This window comes from Prionailurus bengalensis, chromosome B3 (assembly GCF_016509475.1).
Source record: "Prionailurus bengalensis isolate Pbe53 chromosome B3, Fcat_Pben_1.1_paternal_pri, whole genome shotgun sequence".
NCBI classification, from domain to species: Eukaryota; Metazoa; Chordata; class Mammalia; order Carnivora; family Felidae; genus Prionailurus; species Prionailurus bengalensis.
Window position 1 is genome coordinate 88602881 of NC_057355.1, and position 19142 is coordinate 88622022.

At 37.4% G+C, this 19142-nt stretch overlaps 1 protein-coding gene across 1 annotated transcript in view; it reads left to right on the top strand.

Annotated features, from left to right (window-relative positions):
* Positions 1-6024: 6024 nt before the first annotated feature.
* MIA2 (MIA SH3 domain ER export factor 2) overlaps positions 6025-19142 on the top strand; it is a 110436-nt gene continuing 97318 nt past the window's right edge. Inside the window, exons 1-4 of the mRNA XM_043556050.1 lie at positions 6025-6343; positions 8846-8979; positions 11751-11837; positions 17343-18546. Coding sequence (XP_043411985.1) covers positions 6229-6343; positions 8846-8979; positions 11751-11837; positions 17343-18546 — 1540 coding nt within the window. The 5' untranslated portion in view covers positions 6025-6228. The remainder of the gene's footprint in view (positions 6344-8845; positions 8980-11750; positions 11838-17342; positions 18547-19142) is intronic.

Consider the following 19142-nt stretch of genomic DNA (forward strand, 5'->3'; position numbering starts at 1 on the left):
AGAAAGCAGGATTAGGCAAAAGGTGAAGTCAAACTACAGTGCAGCTCTACATAGCTTCAGTTAACCCAACAGGGAGCTCTGGAGTGAGGAATGCCTGTCAGAGTGTCTCAATTGGGCTGAAATGCCTCGCACCTTTGTACTCTCTTGTCATTTATCCACTAGATTCGCCAGATCATGCAGGAAGGGGTGATCTTGGGTAAGGTGGCTCTCTGCAGCTGAGACAGACCTTGAAGTCGTTGTCTGCCAGAGCCTACCTGCTACCTGTACTCCCTGCAGGTGAGCAGAAGGTCTTACCTTAAAGAGAGAATATGGAAGGGCCGTCTCTATGTCTTCCACAGCAGTCTGAATCTTAATCTTTCTTGGGCCTATCTCTCACTGCACATCTATCTACAATGGTAACTGTTTTCAAAGGCTTTGTTCTAGTACCCTCTCCCTAGTAAAAACTATCCCAGCTTAATTAGTTCAGCTTATCCCATGTAACTTCTAATCAAGTTTCTCTATCTTACGTATTTATAGAGTAACAGGCAGCTGGGTAAAGAAAATATGTTCCCATTTTAGGAAATCTGATGTACTAAGAGACAAGATAGTATATTATCAGATTATATAGTATCAGAGACATATAGTATTTCTGATTATATAGTATCAGAAATAACATCACCAAGCAGAAGCACAGCATTCATGATTTTGTCTTTGTATTGTCATGGAAAGGGTTGCTCTGTGATATTAGCTCTAAGATACTGAACATGTGTGGCTTTGATGATTCATTCTTTAGCTTTATACAGTAAGTACTCTTATCTCCTGTATCGTCTCTGAAGAATGCCATAGTTCTTCCAAATCAGTATTTCTGACTGAGTGTTACCATGAAATCTTCCTCAGCAGCAGTATTATATTTTATTTTTTAATTTAAATTAAAAAATTTTTTTTATTTATTTTAATTTTATTTAAATCAAAGAAAGTTAATAGTGTAGTAATGGTTTCAGGAGTAGAATTTAGTGATTCATCACTTACATACAACACCCAGTCCTCATCCCAACAAGTGCCTGCCTTAATGACTATCACCCATTTGCCCATCCCCCCAACCAACACCCCTCCAGCAACCCTCAGTTTGTTCTCTATTAGTTAACAGTCTCTTATGGTTTGCCTCCTTCTCTGTTTGCAACTTATTTTTCCTTCCCTTCCTGTATGTTCATCTGTTTTGTTTCTTAAATTCCACATATGCGTGAAATCATATGATATTTATCTTTCTATGACTTATTTCACTTTACATAATACACTCCATTTCCATCCACGTTGTTGCAAATGGCAAGATCTCATTCTTTTTGATTGCTGAGTAGTATTCCATTGTGTATGTGTTTATATATATGTATGTATATATATTGCAACGTATGATATTTCTTTTTTTAATTTTTAAAAAAATTTTTAAAATTTACATCCAAATTAGTTAGCGTATAGTGCAACAACGATTTCAGGAGTAGATTCCTTAATGCCCCTTACCCATTTAGCCCATCCCACCTCCCACAACCCCTCCAGTAACCCTCAGTTTACTCTTCATATTTATGAGTCTCTTCTGTTTTGTCCCCCCTCCCTGTTTTTATATTATTTTTGTTTCCCTTCCCTTATGTTCATCTGTTTTGTCTCTTAAAGTCCTCATGTGAGTGAAGTCATATGATTTTTGTCTTTCTCTGGCTGACTAATTTTACTTAGCATAATACCCTCCAGTTCCATCCACATAGTTGCAAATGGCAAGATTTCATTCTTTTTGATTGCCGAGTAATACTCCATTGTGTATATATACCACATCTTCTTTATCCATTCATCCATACATGGACATTTGGACTCTTTCCATATTTTGGCCATTGTTGACAGTGCTGCTATAAACATGGGGGTGCATGTGTCCCTTCAAAACAGCACACATGTATCCCTTGGATAAATGCCTAGTAGTGCAATTGCTGGGTCATAGGGTAATTCTATTTTTAGTTTTCTGAGGAACCTCTGTACTGTTTTCCAGAGTGGCTGCACCAGCTTGCATTTCCATATATATTTATTTTTTTAAAGTGTGTTTATTTTTGAGAGAGAGAGAGAGAGGGAGGGAACCAGTGGGGGAGGGGCAGAGAGAGGAGACAGGATCTGAAGCAAGTTCTGTGCTGACAGCAGAGAGCCCAACCTGGGGCTCAAACTCACAAACAGCGAGAACATGAACCGAGATAAAGTCAATTGCTTAACTGACTGAGCCACCAAAGTGCTCCTCCATTGTGATATACATACATCTTCTTTTATCCATTTGTCAGTCAATGGACATTTGGGCTCTTTCCACAATTTGGCTATTGTTGATAGTGTTGCTATAAACATTGGGGTGTATGTGCCCCTTCAAATCAGCATTTTTGTATCCTTTGGATAAATACCTAGTAGTGCAGTTGCTGTGTTGTAAGGTAGTTCTATTTTTAATTTTTTGAGGAACCTCCATACTGTTTTCCAGAGTGGCTGCACCAATTTGCATTACCACCAGCAGTGCAAAAGAGATTCTCTTTCTCTGCATCCTCGCCAACATCTGTTGCTGCCTGAGTTGTTCATGTTAGCCATTCTGACAGGTGTGAGGTGGTATCTCACTGTGGTTTTGATTTGTATTTCCCTGATAATGAGTGATGTTGAGCATCTTTTCATGTGTCTGTTAGCCATCTAAATGTCTAGCAGTATTATATTTTAATATTGACCCAACACTTGACCTGAAAAATGCATCAGTGATTAGATAATATATAAATAGCATAACATGATCATCTTTATGGTAAAAATTGATGCTATGGTTTCTTATTTAAAAATTTTTAAACGTTTATTTTTTCAACGCTTATTTATTTTTGGGACAGAGAGAGACAGAGCATGAACGGGGGAGGGGCAGAGAGAGAGGGAGACACAGAATCAGAAACAGGCTCCAGGCTCCGAGCCATCAGCCCAGAGCCCGACGCGGGGCTCGAACTCCCGGACCGCGAGATCATGACCTGGCTGAAGTTGGACGCTTAACCGACTGCGCCACCCAGGCGCCCTAAACGTTTATTTTTAAGAGAGAGACAGTGTGCCAGTGGGAGAGGGGCAGAGAGAGGGAGACACAGAATCTAAAGCAGGCTCCAGGTTCTGAATAGTCAGCACAGAGCCTGATGTGGGGCTTGAACCCACAAACTGTGAGATCATGACCTGAGCTGAAGGTGAATATTTAACCAACTGAGGCAGCCAAGTGCCCTGATGCTTTGGTTTCTGTAAACCAAATGTTCTTATCTCTTTCACGTACCACATCTACACTTGGGTCTGTTAGAGATGGTTGACATTATGCTACCACATTTCAGATATCTTGTTAAATTATATTTAAGTGATGATCTGAAAATACAGTGAAATAATCTAGTATATTATATAGTAAGAAAGTAGGAACATTTCTAGTAGAAAAAAATCTCCAGGCTAGTATCTTAGGCAAGAATTTTCTCCTGTTTTTCTTGACTCACATTTCCTTAAAGCCAATCAATAGGCAATTTAAATTTAGCTGGGTTCCTAACTTAAAACAAAATAAGCATGTGACTCTTAATCTTGGGGTTGTGAGTTCAAGTCCCATACTGGGTGTAGAGATTGCTTAAAATTAAAAAAAAAAAAAAGTCTTAGAAAACAAAATTAAAGTAATTAGTTCACAATTTAGCTGTAATGTCTTTAATGTTGAATACAAAAAGTATAAATAATTTTAATAAATATTCTTGATTTGATATTATAAATTATGCCAATAATTCTGTGCCAAATTTTGAAGCTGAAGAGTTAACCCTTCTTTAAATGTCTTGACAAGTTTCTAGACTTGTAAAAGTTTTCAAGAAACTAACCTAAAGCTTTTTGGGTGTGCATGTATATAACTATGCAGTGTTCTGATTGCAAGCCAAATGATCCTCAAATTCATGCTGTATCAGATTCTTTCTAAAGATGTAAAAATCTTTGATCTGACACAGGCGGCTTCTTACTAAAGTTTGTTTTTGGAAAACGAACAAAAAACACTGTTTTTGTTTTGTTTTGTTTTAGGATCCTGAAATAAAAGCCCTTCACCTTAGCTTGCTCAGGTGCTAGATATTTATTTATGTCAAGCACTAGAGGGAAGTGTGGTGTCACACAACTGCTATATTCTGCAAACCATGTACACTGTGGCATGCCCAAATATAGAGAAGAGGTATAGCAAAGAAGGACTTAGAAAAATACTTTCTCAAGATTGAAGTAGACAGGTGTGGTTTCCCCAGATCTACTGAGATCTAGTGTTTTACATAGAAAGTCCCAATATAGGGCTTTGATCCTTTTTAAGCAGCAATAACATTCAAATAACTGATTTTCATAGCTTTATTGTTATTTTACAACAAGATATGCCCCTGATTTTTTTGTTTATTTATTTTTGCTATGTCCCTGATTTAAAAAAAAAGGAAAATAAAGTACAAAGAAAAAGTGAACACAACTTGGAATCATACTATATGTTCTCACTGTATGGGGGAGGATTCTTGTAGATATCTCTCTCCAGTGACAGAAATATGCAATTTTATTTTATTTAAACATTTTTTAAACATTTATTCATTTTTGAGAGACAGAGAGAGACAGAGCACCAGCCGGGAGGGGGGGGCACGGGGGGGCAGAGAGAGAGGGTGACACAGAATCTGAAGCCGGCTCCAGGCTCTGAGCCATCAGCACAGAACTCGATGAGGGGCTCAAACTCACAAACCATGAGATCATGACCTCAGCTGAGCTTTTTTAAAAAAAAAAAAAAAAAAAAGCTGAGTCATGACCTTAGCTTAACTGACTGAGCCACCCTGGTGCCCCAGAAATATGCAATTTTAAATACATGGAATAATACTGTACTTGTTGTGTCTGGAATAGTTTTGTTTCAGATGGTAATAGACATCTTTCTGTTGTGGCAAAGTATAGTGTATGAATAGGGGGAGTCAAGCGTCTAGATTTAAATTTCTTCTCCACTCACTGGGTGGCTATCGGCAAGTGATTTAATCTATCTCTGTGTACCTCAGTTACCTCATATGCAAAATGGGGATGATAATATTACCTACCTTAGACAGTTGATGTGGGAGTTAAATCATACAACTGTTTAAGACAATACCTGGAACATATGAAGTACTTACCACATTTTAACTAGTTTTCTTCTTATTATTTTTATTTTATTACTTTTTTTTTTTAATTTTAATGTTTATTTTTGAGAGAGAGAGAGGGAGAGAGACAGAGCATGAGCAGGCAAGGGGCAGACACAGATGGAGACACAGAATCTGAAGCAGGCTCCAGGCTTGAGCTGTCAGCACGCAGCCTGATGTGCAACTTGAACTCACAAGCCATGAGATCATGACCTGAGCTGAAGTTGGACGCTTAACCAACTGAGCCACCCAGGCTCCCCTCTTCGTTTTTTTTTTTTTTAATGTTTATTTATTTATTTTGAGAGAGAGTACACACGCACCAGGGAGGAGCAGAGAAAGAGGGAGAGAAAGAATCCCAAGCAGGTTCTGCACTGTCAGCACAGAGCCCAACATGGGGCTCGCTCAAACCTACAAAATGTGAGATCATGACCTGAAAAGAAATCAAGAGTCAGACGTTTTACCAACTGAGCCACCCAGGTGCCCCAATTAACTATTACTCTTACAATTTTCAACTTCATAGTAACACTGAAGGTTTTTAAAATATGAAAGTGGGACTTTTTTCAAATAACCTTCATCATATTTCAAAACCATGCTTTTAATATAAATTATTACTGCTTCTACATATAACTATATACTTTCTCCATTGATGTTGGTATTTGCATGAGACAAATACTCAGTTTGCATTTATTGATTGATCTACCTGAAGACTTTAACAGAAATAGATGAATTCTAAAACAGGTTTAAGAACTGTCCTGTTGAATGCAAGGTACCTTTAAGTCAGATGGTTTTACACAGGTCACTTTTACAATCCATGAGTCCAACTAAAAATCTGTTAATTATTAAACCATTATGTATTATCTGGAGACCTGACACTGCAGATTGTGAACAGACAGCGTTTGTCCCTCAAGTTAAATCTAAACACCAATTGAAAAATGTAATTATCAAGAGATTAAAAAAAAAAAAAAACCTTTTTGTCTGAAATTTAGTAGAGAAAGTGGGATATCTCTTGTTTTGACTGGCATAAACAGGTCTATGGCCGAAACAATTGGTTTAAACCTTGTTTGAGATTCCTGCTTGTTTTAGCATGGCGGCGCTTGGAGTTCACAGAACTCTCCTTTTGGTAATTTCTCTGACAAAGTGTCTGGAGGGCACAAAACTGCTGGCAGACTTTAAAAAATGTGGTGACTTGGAATGTGAAAGTAAGTTTGTTTTTCTTTTTTGCCTTCTTTTCCTCTTAAACTGAGGTTCTGAAATGACATAATATGTTATTGTGGGCATGTATGATAGAAGTAAGCATTAATATCATTGAGAAATATTTGCAGCTATAAAATATACTTCACTAAAAAAAGAAAATGCTAGAAGCAAAGCATTTTGTAATAGTTTTTAATATAAATATATCAAGGGGCAAAGATCAGCCTGATATATAAATATATTGGAAATTATAAAGATATTAATCCAGGCCTCAAAAACAAACAAATCAGCACTTTTCCTAGTTTTTAAGATAGCTATAATTGATTTGTATTGATTTGTATTATTGTCTAAACTTTATCAAACAATCATTTCTGTGTTCATTTATTATGTAAAAATATTAAAATCAGTGTTAGGAGTGCATAATTTATTTATATCCTTGAACATTAAATTTCTCCTTTCTTTTACAAAGAAAAATTAATTTTCATTTTACTGGTTAAGAAGTTATTTTCTGTTATTAGCATTATGGTGCAAAAGGAATAGTATCACAATATATTACAATTGTTTTACATATATTCTATCTCTCCAGTATGTGAGAATTATTTTTAATTTGCAATATGTAAATTAAAAATCCAAAATATTATTAGTAGAAATGTAAATAATTTATAAGTAAATTTTTATGAGTACACATTTTCCTTAATCATTTGGATATGCAATTTGATATATAGAGATATACTAGATGATGTTTTATAACAATAATAATCTTTCTTTCCCTCTTTATTCTTCATCTTAGTTTCCTTAGGGCCAGACACCAAACATAGAAAGGAACATTCAAATTCACAGTAATTTATAACATTATTTTAACTTTAATTGTATGACTTAATCAAAATGTTTTACATATGTTAGTATAATTATAATAGGTAATATGTATATTACTTTATGTATTGAAGGGCTAGATCTAGTATATGGGGTTATGACCATTCATAATTATTGAGTGCCTATTATTTGTTGGGTCTGGGGGGGTAGGAGTGTATACCTAAGAATAAAATGAAATGTCAGATAAATTTCTTGCCCTCCAGGAATTTTCATTCTAGTGACAGGTCAACATGAAAAAGTAAATATCAATACAGCATAAGAATAATAGGTAATATTGAAGTTCAGAGAAGGGCAGAACAGGCTGGACCAATTCAGGATGTCTCATAGAAGAAGTAGAATATGAGTTGAACATGAAGAGAGACTGAAGAGTTTCTGAAGGAAAGAGCAGAAAGAAAAAGCTCAGAATATGGAAGGCAGATGTTGCAGTGCAAATAACCTCAGTGCAAATCTGGCTCCACCATTTATCAAGTGTGCGACCAACTTTCTAAGGTTTAAAGGATCATTTGTTAGATCGATACAAGATTATTGACCTTATAGGTCTGTTTTGAGGATTCAATAAAATAAAGATATGAAAGAGCTATCATAATGCCTAGAATATACTGTAGTCCCCTTTACCCATGGGTCACTTTCCATGGTTCTAGTTACCTGCGGTCAACCATGGCCCAGAAGCGGATGATCTTGCTTCTGACATACAGTCAGAATGTCAATAGTAGCCTAATGCTATGTCACAGTGCTTACCTCATGTACCTCACTTTATCTCATTTTATTTAGTCATTCTATCATCTCACATCATTGCAAGAAGAGTAAGTACAGTAAAATAAGATATTTTGAGAAAGAGATCACATCACGTAACTTTTATTTTATTAAAAAAATTTTTTTTAATGTTTATTTTTGTGAGAGAGAGAACAGGGGAAGGGCAGAGAGCGAGAGAGAGAGACACAGAGTCTGAAGCAGACTCCAGGCACCGAGCTGTCGGCACAGAGCCCAATGCGGGGCTCAAACTCATGATTGTGAGATCATGACCTGAGCTGCAGTCGGACACTTAACCGACTGAGTCACCCAGATGCCCCAGCATCACATAACTTTATTATAGTATATTGTTATAACTGTTCAATTTTACTATTAGTTATTGTTTTTAATCTCTTACTGTACCTAATTTATAAATTAAACTTTATTATATGTATGTATACATAGGGAAAAACATAGTATGTAGGTTTGGCCCTATCTGTGGTTTCAGACACAGAGGTCTTGGAATGTATCTCCCTCAAATAAGGGGGACTAACTACTGTAGTAGGTACCAGGAAGAAAACGAATTATCTTTACCTTTCCTTCCTGACAAGATGGTAATAACATATTCCAGGGACAATGGACAGATGAACTTGACTATAAAGGAATAAGAGGAAGTCATTTTAAATAAGGAAGAGGAGCAGGTTATGGATAGCCTTGGACACCAAGCCAAAGAGCTTAGAATTTATTCTGTGTGCAGTGGGAAGTCAATGTAGGTTTTTGAGGTGATAAATGATATGAAGCAATTAGCATTTGGAAATATATAGGATATACTGGAGGAGGGCAAGATGGGAGGGAGATAAATAACATTTTAATTTAAATTGTGTGTTTTTCTTCACATGTTTACATAGCTTTAATAAGCAGAGTCTTAGCCATGAGAGATTACAGAGGACCTGACTGCCGATACCTGAACTTCACTAAGGGAGAAGAGATATCTGTTTATGTTAAACTTGCAGGAGAAAGGGAAGATTTGTGGGCAGGAAGTGTAAGTATCTAGTCTTAAAAACTGAATGTAGAGTAAATGACTAGCTTGCACAGAAAAGCTGCTTTTCATCTCTAAAGGAACTTTAATAATTTCAAAGCACTTTAACTATATAACATATATGTAATATATATTTAAAATATTTATTGGGGCGCCTGGGTGGCACAGTCGGTTAAGCCTCTGACTTCAGCCAGGTCACGATCTCGCGGTCTGTGAGTTCGAGCCCCGCGTCGGGCTCTGGGCTGATGGCTCAGAGACTGGAGCCTGTTTCTGATTCTGTGTCTCCCTCTGTCTCTGCCCCTCCCCCATTCATGCTCTGTCTCTCTCTGTCCCAAAAATAAACGTTGAAAAAAAAATTAAAAAAAAATTTATTAATTTAAATATTTAACACATTTAAACAAATGAAAAATGGTCATGTTCAGTCTTGGTTTCAGAATTTCTATAAAAGTAGTGTTTTGGGAAGGCAGTTTGGTTGGGATAGAGAACTTAAGAGTGCCTTGAAATTATTTTTATGTAGCATGAATAGTTTCTGAACTTAGGTTTTATATTTACTTGGAGAATAAAATTACTTTAAAAGTGCCAGCGGAGATTATGGGACATCTAGGCAACACCAACAATAATGAAAAGATGCTATGGTAAGCAATTTTACTCCCAAGCTGAACAAGCATGACCCACCTGATGCACACATCATTTCCATTTTTTTTTTAAACATTTATTTATTTTTGAGACAGAGAGAGACAGAGCATGAACGGGGGAGGGTCAGAAAGAGGGAGACACAGAATTGGAAGCAGGCTCCAGGCTCTGAGCTGTCAGCCCAGAGCCCAATGCGGGGCTCGAACTCACGGACTGCGAGATCGTGACCTGAGCTGAAGTTGGACGCTTAACCGACTGAGCCACCCAGGCGCCCCCATCATTTCCATTTTGAATATGCATCAGATTTCTCTGTTGTGTAGCCTTTGTGATCACTATTTGAAGGAGAAGATTCTACTTGGATCTATCCTGCTTTTTTAGCAGCAGGGGCTGTATGACTGAACGGCTGACTCTCAATGGCCAGAATTATTTGGCTTCTGTAGTTCCCAAGATTCCTTACTGCTATAGTCCTTTAAACATGCCAGTGTATGTCTCTGAACACATTAGAGGCAACCAATGCAGCTGTAAGAAAAATGACACAGTAGGTATCATAAGAGAAAAAGAAAGCATTCTTTCTTGCTTACTATGTATGAGAATGATAGTTCCACACAAAAGTGGCATGCAATGTGTAGAGCCAGGGTGAAGTTTCAAGCATACTTAGTTTTGTGCATTAGGTGATTAACCCAGGCAGGCAGCTGTTTAAGAGACCACACTATGGAATTCACCCACAGACTGTCAGTTTCTAAACAGCTGCCGCAACTGCAGAGCTGGAGAATCACAGTTGAGATGTAATGGTGCTGGATGAAAGGACCAAAACACGTTTCAACTTTGCCTGGGATAGGAAATGGGCTAAGAGTGCTGAAACCTTCACTCTCAGGGGACATCCTACATGTAATTAAACTGGATTAAGAAGATCTCTGCTACCAAGGTAGCCCCAGAAAAGTTTTATGGAACCAAATCCTCCCTGGAGGACTTACAGATCTTTGCTGTATTGATGAATCCATCTTGGCCCTTCAGAGTTAAACATCTTACTTGATTCTGTTATCCTAAAAAATGCTGAATATGTCACAGCTCCATCTAACTTGGCTACTGCCACCATTCTTCTGCCTTTTGATAGCCCATGTTTACTAGTGTAAATCTGTGGTCCACCTGGGTAAGGAAGGTCATTAACAAACATTAAAAGGAAGAAAATGAGTATGTAGGATGGTTTTCCCTCTGAAGTTTAAAAAAGTGACATTGTACAACTTGGCTCTTTGTTCCCTCAAATTAATACTATTGTTTTGAATAACAGGCATATCTGGCTGGCTCAGTTAGTAAAGCAGGTGACTCTTGGTCTTGGGGGCTGTAAATCTGAGTCCCACATAGGGTGTAGAGATTACTTAAAAACAAAATCTTTTTTAAATGAAAGAGATAGAGGGAGAAAGAGAGAGAGAGAGAAATGGGGAAGGGCAGAGAGAGAGAGAGGAAAAGAATCCCAAGCAGGCTCTGCACTGTCAGCACAGAGCTTTACGTGGGGCTTGATCCCATGAATTGTGAGATCGTGACCTGAGTTGAAATCAAGAGTTAGACACAGGGTATTCACTTTTGAATGCCACTTCTGTGTAAAGAGAGCTCCCATGGTATTCTTACTTTCTGATCTTATACTCTAATAAACTTTTGCCTGCTGCTCACTTAAAAAAAAAAAAAAAGACAGACGTTTAAACAGACTGAGCCACCTAGGCACCCCTAAAAAGAAAATCTTAAAAAAAAAGGGGGGGGGGAGCGCCTGGGTGGCGCAGTTAAGCGTCCGACTTCAGCCAGGTCACGATCTCGCGGTCCGTGAGTTCGAGCCCCGCGTCAGGCTCTGGGCTGATGGCTCAGAGCCTGGAGCCTGTTTCCGATTCTGTGTCTCCCTATCTCTCTCTGCCCCTCCCCCGTTCATGCTCTGTCTCTCTCTGTCCCCAAAATAAATAAACGTTGGAAAAAAATTAAAAAAAAAAAAGGAATATGATTTCACTTACTTTCTTTTAGACAGCAAATGAAAGCCAATTAATGTTTGTGATTTAATATAGATGAAAGCCAAGGACATGGGACAAAATTAGGCCCAATAATTATTATTGCTTTGATAACTCTTCCTTGTTAATCTTCATTCTTCATTTTGGTAGAAAGGAAAGGACTTTGGATATTTTCCCAGAGACGCAGTCCAGACTGAAGAGGTGTTCATATCTGAGGAAGTTCAGATATCAACTAAAGTGAGTATTAAATAACATTTCAGTTGTTAATTGCATTTAAATTTTCTTGGCTAAAATAGTTTTCTGTAGTATAAGTGTCTATTGGTTAAGTATCTTGTATAGTGAATACATAAAATGGTTTGGGAACTCACTCTAAGAATAGTTTGAATATGTGAATAAAATTAGGTTAAGACAAAGTTGATGACAGGCATATTGCTTTCTGAAAAACTGACAGGCAGTAGAGTGTAGTAGTGAAGAACATAGATTCTGGAAGTAGACTGAGTTCAAAGCCTGACTATGGCTTTGTATGCCTTAATTTTCTCATCTGTAAAATAAAGATAATGATTATATTATGGTGCTACTTCACAAATTTATGGGGAAAGATGAACATAGGTAAAGTATATAGAACAGCATTTAGTAAGTGCTATATAAGTATTAGATATTATTACTAATGTTATTATCCTACTGGGACAAAATTTATTTCCCATCACTCCCTCTGGGTCTTATATCTGTGCAACCTCTTTTGCTACTGAGTTTTAAGTGAGCTCGATAATGTTGGATTTGATAATGTTGGGCTTGATAATGAGAAAGGGAATCAGAAGGTGACTTTTCACTTAATTTTAAAAATATTTATTTATTTATTATTTATTTAAAGTTTTATTTTCAGTTATTTTGAGACAGAGAGAGAGAGAGAGAGAGAGCGCGAGCGCACAAGCTGGGGAGAGACAGAGAAAGAGGAAGAGAGAGAGAATCCCAAGCAGACTTCTCACTCTTAATCACAAACCATGAGATCGTGGCCAGAGCTAAAATCAAGAGTCAATGCCCAACTGACTGAGCCACCCAGGTGCCCCCAGAAGGTGACTTTTCAATATATGAGTCTGATTAGCCCATTTAATTCAGATTCTAGGCTAAGGCAACTCACCTTAAATAAAGCCACTGTGAAGTGAGTCAGCCTAGTCATGCAAACTGTCTATTATGTGGCTCTTTCCCAGCATAAATTCTGGGATTAACAGTCAATTTACTGCATAATTTCTGGTACTGTCAATTTTCGTTTTTGTTTTTAAAGACAGAATTCTTATTTATTTATTTATTTAAAAGTAGACTCCATGCCCAATGTGGGGCTTGAACTTATGGCGCTGAGCTCAAGAGTCACATTCTCTGCTGACTGAGCCAGCCAGGTATCCCTGATACTGTCAGTTTTATCTCCAAAATATATATGGAGTATATTGTCTACTCATCATTTTCACTCTCCCCATAGCCCTAATCCAAGGCCTCATCATTTCTTTTTTTTTTTTTTTAATATGAAATTTGTTGTCAAATTGGTTTCTATAAAACACCCAGTGCTCATCCCAACAGGTGCCCTCTTCAGTGCCCATCACCCAGTTTCTCCTCCTTCCCACCCCCCATCAACCTTCAGTTTACTCTCAGTTTTTAAGAGTCTCTTATGGTTTGGCTCCCTCCCTCTCTAACTTTTTTTTTTCTTGCCCCTCCCCCATGGTCTTCTGTTAAGTTTCTTGGGATCCACATAAGAGTGAAAACATGGTATTTGTCTTTCTCTGTATGACTTATTTCACTTAGCATAACACTCTCCAGTTCTATCCACGTTGCTACAAAAGGCCATATTTCATTCTTTCGCATTTCACGTAGTATTCCATTGTGTATATAAACCACAATTTCCTTATCCATTCATCAGTTGATGGACATTTAGGCTCTTTCCATAATTAGGCTATTGTTGAAAGTGCTGCTATAAACATTGGGGTACAAGTGCCCCTATGCATCAGCACTCCTGTATCCCTTGGGTAAATTCCTAGCAGTGCTATTGCTGGGTCATAGGGTAGCTTGATTAGAATACTATACTGTGTGCCTGGGTGGCTCAGTCAGTAAGGTTTTCAATTCTTGGTTTGGGCCTCAGGTCATGACCTTCGGTTTTGTGGGTTTGATCCCCAGATCTGGCTCTATGCTGGTGGTGTGGAGCCTGCTTGGGACTCTCTCTCTCTCTCTTTCTCTCTCTCTCTGCCCCTCCCTTGCTCATGCTGTCTCTGTCTCTCTCAAAAAATAAATATATACTTAAAATACAAAAATAAATATATACTTAAAAAATTAAAAAAAAAAAACTACAATAGGGGCGCCTAGGTGGCTCAGTCAGTTGAGCATCTGACTCTTGATCTCAGCTCAGGTCTTGATCTCAGGGTTGTAAGTTCAAGCCCCGAATTGGGCTCTGTGCTGAGCATGAAGCCTATTAAAAAAAACAAAGAAAATAGAATACTACAATAGCCTTCTAAATGATTTCCTCATCTCTACATTTGCTCTCGTCAAATTCATTCTCCAAAAAGGAACGGAGCAATGGATCTCATAAGAACAAAAACCAACCCCCCCCCCCAAAAAAAAAATCAGATGCCATTCCTTTGCTTTACAGCCATTTAATGGCTTTCTATTGAACCTAGAATCAAGCCCTGACTCCTCACCCTGGCCCTACTTGAGCTGCTCCTGCTCTCCCCTCGCTCACTATGCCCCAGGCCACACTCACCTATTGACTGTTCTTAGAACATGCCAAACACTTTCCCAGCCCAGAGACCCAAACAGGCTGTTGCCTTTGTTGAAATTCTTTCCCCCAAGTTTTTCACTTGGCTGGTTCTTTCTTATCCTTTATGTCACCACTTAAGCATCAGTGCTTCAGAGAGGCTTTCATGATTCTTGTGGAATTACTGCATCTTAACCACAGATTCCTGTTTATGTCCTCCGTAGCACTTACTAGATTTCATAATTACTTTGTTTCCCTTTTGTTTACTGTAGAATTTCAGCATCTAGAACAATGCAGAACACATAGTAAGTATACAGACACCCTACATTCTTAGGTCAAGTTCCCTGGGAACAGACTCTGAGGTAGACCTTTGCACTCACGAGGTTTCCTGGGGAAAACTCAGGAATAGCACCTGTGAGGGATCAAAAGAAAAAGCAGCTTTGGGCAGACAGAGAAGTTGAACTGTGATGTAGTCGCAACAAAGGTCTCAGTTGATTCAAGGAATTCTGAACCTGGGATGGCCTTTCAGAATTGCACTGAATAGAAGCAAGGTGTTGGGCTTTTTCCCCCTTGCATTACTGGGTCATCTGAGGTAGTGTTACTTGGGCTAGGTTAGTTTAGTGTTTACTATAGACAGCTACTATTCCAAGCATTTCATTCATTTAATCCTCACAACACAACACCCCTATAAACTAGGTACTGTCATTATTCTCATTTTACAGATGAGGAAACTGAGGCATAGAAAGGTCATATAATTCACCCAAGATCACAGAGATGAACTTGGCAGGGTCAGTATTTAAACCCAGATGGTTGGTTCCAGAGTCTGTTCTCAAGCACTTACTAGATTGCAGTGCCTAAAACATTGTAAAATGTTAATTTTGAAGTTTACTTTTTAAAAGTTTAAAAGTTCTGAACTGTATTCTCATTTCATAATGATCATATCCAAAGAGCAGCACATATCACTGTTTCATACCATGAGATTAAAAAATAACAATTTTGGGGTCCTTGGCTGGCCCAGTCAGTAGAACACGTGACTCTTGAACTCTGGGTTGTGAGTTCAATCCCCACATTGGGTATGGAGACTATTTAAAATTAAAAAAAAAATAGTAGTAATAATAATAACCATTTTTCTTCTTGATTATTTGGTTGTTCTGTGAGATGAACAAGAGGATTCCCCACCTCAACTGGCTATGTAATATCTCAATAAAATAAGCCTAAATGTTTTAGTGCAATTAAAAAACTTTTTTTTTTAATTTACATCCAAATTAGTTAGCATCTAGTGCAACAATGATTTCAGGAGTAGATTCCTTAACGCCCCTTACCCACAACCCCTCTAGTACCCTCTGTTTGTTCTTCATATTTAAGAGTCTCTTCTGTTTTGTCCCCCCTCCCTGTTTTTATATTATTTTTGCTTCCCTTCTCTTGTGTTCATCTGTTCTGTGTCTTAAAGTCCTCATATGAGTGAAGTCATATATTTGTCTTTCTCTGACTGACTAATTTCACTTAGTATACTACCCTCTAGTTCCATCCACATAGTTGCAAATGGCAAGATTTCATTCTTTTTGGTTGCCGAGTAATACCCCATTGTACATATATATACCACATCTTCTTTATCCATTCATCCATCGATGGACATTTGGGCTCTTTCCATACTTTGGCTATTGTTGATAGTGCTGCTATAAGCACCGGGGTGCATGTGCCCCTTAGAAACAGCACACCTGAATCCCTTGGATAAATACCTACTAGTGCAATTGCTGGGTCATAGGGTAGTTCTATTTTTAATTCTTTGAGGAACCTCCATACTGTTTTCCAGAGTGGCTGCATCAATTTGCATTCCCACCAACAATGCAAAAGAGATCCTCTTTCTCTGCATCCTTGCCAACATCTGTTGTTGCCTGAGTTGTTCATGTTAGCCATTCTGACAGCTGTGAGGTGGTACCTCATTGTGGTTTTGATTTGAATTTCCCTGATGATGACTGATGTTGAACAGTTTTTCATGTGTCAGTTGGCCATCTGGATGTCTTCTTTGGAGAAGTGTCTATTCATGCCTTCTGCCCATGTCTTCACTGGATTATTTGTTTTTTGGGTGTTGACTTTGATAAGTTCATTATAGATTTTGGATACTAACCCTTTATCTGATATGTCATTTGCAAATATCTTCTCCCATTCTGTCGGTTGCCTTTTAGTTTTGCTGATTGTTTCCTTTGCTGTGCAGAAGATTTTTATTTTGATGAGGTCCCAGTAGTTCATTTTTGCTTTTGTTTCCCTTACCTCTGGAGACATGTTGAGTAAGAAGTTGCTGAGGGCAAGATCAAAAAGTTTTTGTCTGCTTTCTCCTTTAGTATTGATGGCTTCCTGTCTTACATTTAGGTCTTTCAACCATTTTGAGTTTATATTTGTGTATGGTGTAAGAAAGTGGTCCAGGTTCATATTTCTGCATGTTGCTGTCCAGTTTTCCCAGCACCACTTGCTGAAAAGACTGTCTTCATTCCATTGGATATTCTTTCCTGTTTTGTCAAAGATTAGTTGGCCATACGTTTGTGGGTCCATTTCTGGGTTCTCTATTCTGTTCCATTGATCTGAGTGTCTGTTTTTGTGCCGTACTGCAACTTTTAACCAGGCCTCCATGCTTTACAGTCTCTGGTCTGTCTGAACTGTCATCATGTGCTGTGAAATTCCCGTCTCTTAAATCACCACGCAGCTGAATGTGCCTGTTCAGTGCACTCTTAGGAGAAGCAAGATTTTGTGGACATATATACATTTTCATCAGGAGTTTATTTTCAGAATATGCTCAAAGCCTTGATTTTTCATTTAGGTATATCATCGACCCTGAGCAGTCAGTTGTGATATAAATGTTTGAGGTTAGGAGATCTGATTTTAGTTTATGCTGTGTGTCGAGCTAGTTTTATGGTCTTGGGAAAATCATAGTCATTCATTTTAAATGATTTAGGGAGGAATAAGGAATTTTAGTGTATTTATGTCAATCATAATTTTTTTTCTATTAGGAATCTGATTTCCTTTGTCTTCTTGGAGTAAGCTACACATTTGAAAACGAAGACAGTGATGGCAAAAACATATATCCTTATGAAGAAGATAAAGACCAAAAATTAAGTGTATATGAAAATGATTTTCAGACAGAATCTGGATTTTATTCAACTTCTGAAAGTATTTTGTTGGAAGATCAATTTCCAGCATCGGAGGCTCCTGAAGATATCAGAAGTTCTAGTGAATCAAAAGATTGGGAAGAAGTGGAAGCTGGAAGTCTGGAAGAGGATTCTATTCCTGAAGTGGTTCATATCCCACCATCCTCAACTGTGTCTGAAGTGAAAGGATGGTTTGGATTTGGAAGAGAACAAACTAAAGGAAAGACTTTTGAATCAGTTGTTGAACCTCTACAAGAAAGTTCATTTCCAAGCAGAAAAGTAGCAGGAAAAGATGAGAATGACCTAGAGGAATTAAATAATGATGAGCCCCAGACAGAACAAAATCAAGAACCGGAATCGGAATTCAATTCAGTGCCAAAGAAACAGTCTGAACTAGGTTCCATCAGTCCTCAAGCCACTGGTTGGTTTGGGGGTGGTTTTACAAGTTATTTAGGTTTTGGAGGTGAGGATACAGGGCTTGAATTATTGCCCGAAGACAGAAGTTCACCACTACAAGATGCTCCTAATTCCATACCATCTGAGGAAGAATCTACAGTTCCATGCACAGAAACATTAACAGAAAAAGAAGACACAATCACCAATGATAGCTCAATTCTCAAACCAAATTGGTTTGATTTTGGTTTTGGTATGCTAGGCTTTGTATATACCAATGAAGATAAAATTATGTCAGATGATGGAAAAAGTGAAGAAGGAAGTGGAGGAGATAAACATGAACATCTTCCAAAAAGTAAATTTGACCCTGAAAAGGAACAAGAAATGAAAACAATAAAAATTATAGAAACTGAAGATCAAGTAGGGAATGAAAGAGTCTTAGAGAAAACAGATGATTCTGATACATTACCATATTTTAAAAATTTCTTATATAATTTTGACAATCCTTGGAACTTCCAGGACATTCCAAAGGAAACAGAATTGCCATCTCCCAAACAGATGCAGGATGAAAATAATGTAGTTGACAATGATGAAACAGAAGAATTTTCAGTTGAAAATTATCAAACAGATAATATGAAAGTTATGATGCTGAAAAGCAGATACAGTCAGTCAGGTTTGTATAAAAATATCAATTATGTAACTTATTTTTTAAACATAATTTATTTTTATAAGTACAAATCAGATTTAAAAAAGCCAGAAATCCATGTTTCTCAGCATATTCAAAAGTCAATAACAATCTTATCAACTACCCTTTTATTAATTTCTGGTTTACTCTGGGAATTAGATCTTAGTATTATAAAATAAAATACCAAGGTAAAAAGAATGATTGGAGATACATAGATATTCCAAGAAGATCTTAAGGTATTTTACAATAAATTTTAATTTTTATCAAAGTAGTATATGTAAACAGGTTTTATATAAATAGTGCTAAGCCTATTTTTTTTCTTTTTATACAGAAGCAACTTGTTGCTTCTGTCCACCTCTACTCTCTCCTCTGTCCCAGGGACAATAATTTTCTTTCTTTCTTTCTTTCTTTCTTTCTTTCTTTCTTTCTTTCTTTCTTTCTTTCTTTCTTTCTTTCTTTTTTTCTTTGAAGCAAATTTCTTTTAGTATTTATCTCTATTTTCTAAATAGAATCTTTATATTGTTCTGCTTTGATTAATGTGCACTGACTTTCTATTTTCATTAATGAGGGTTTCTGCTCATTTA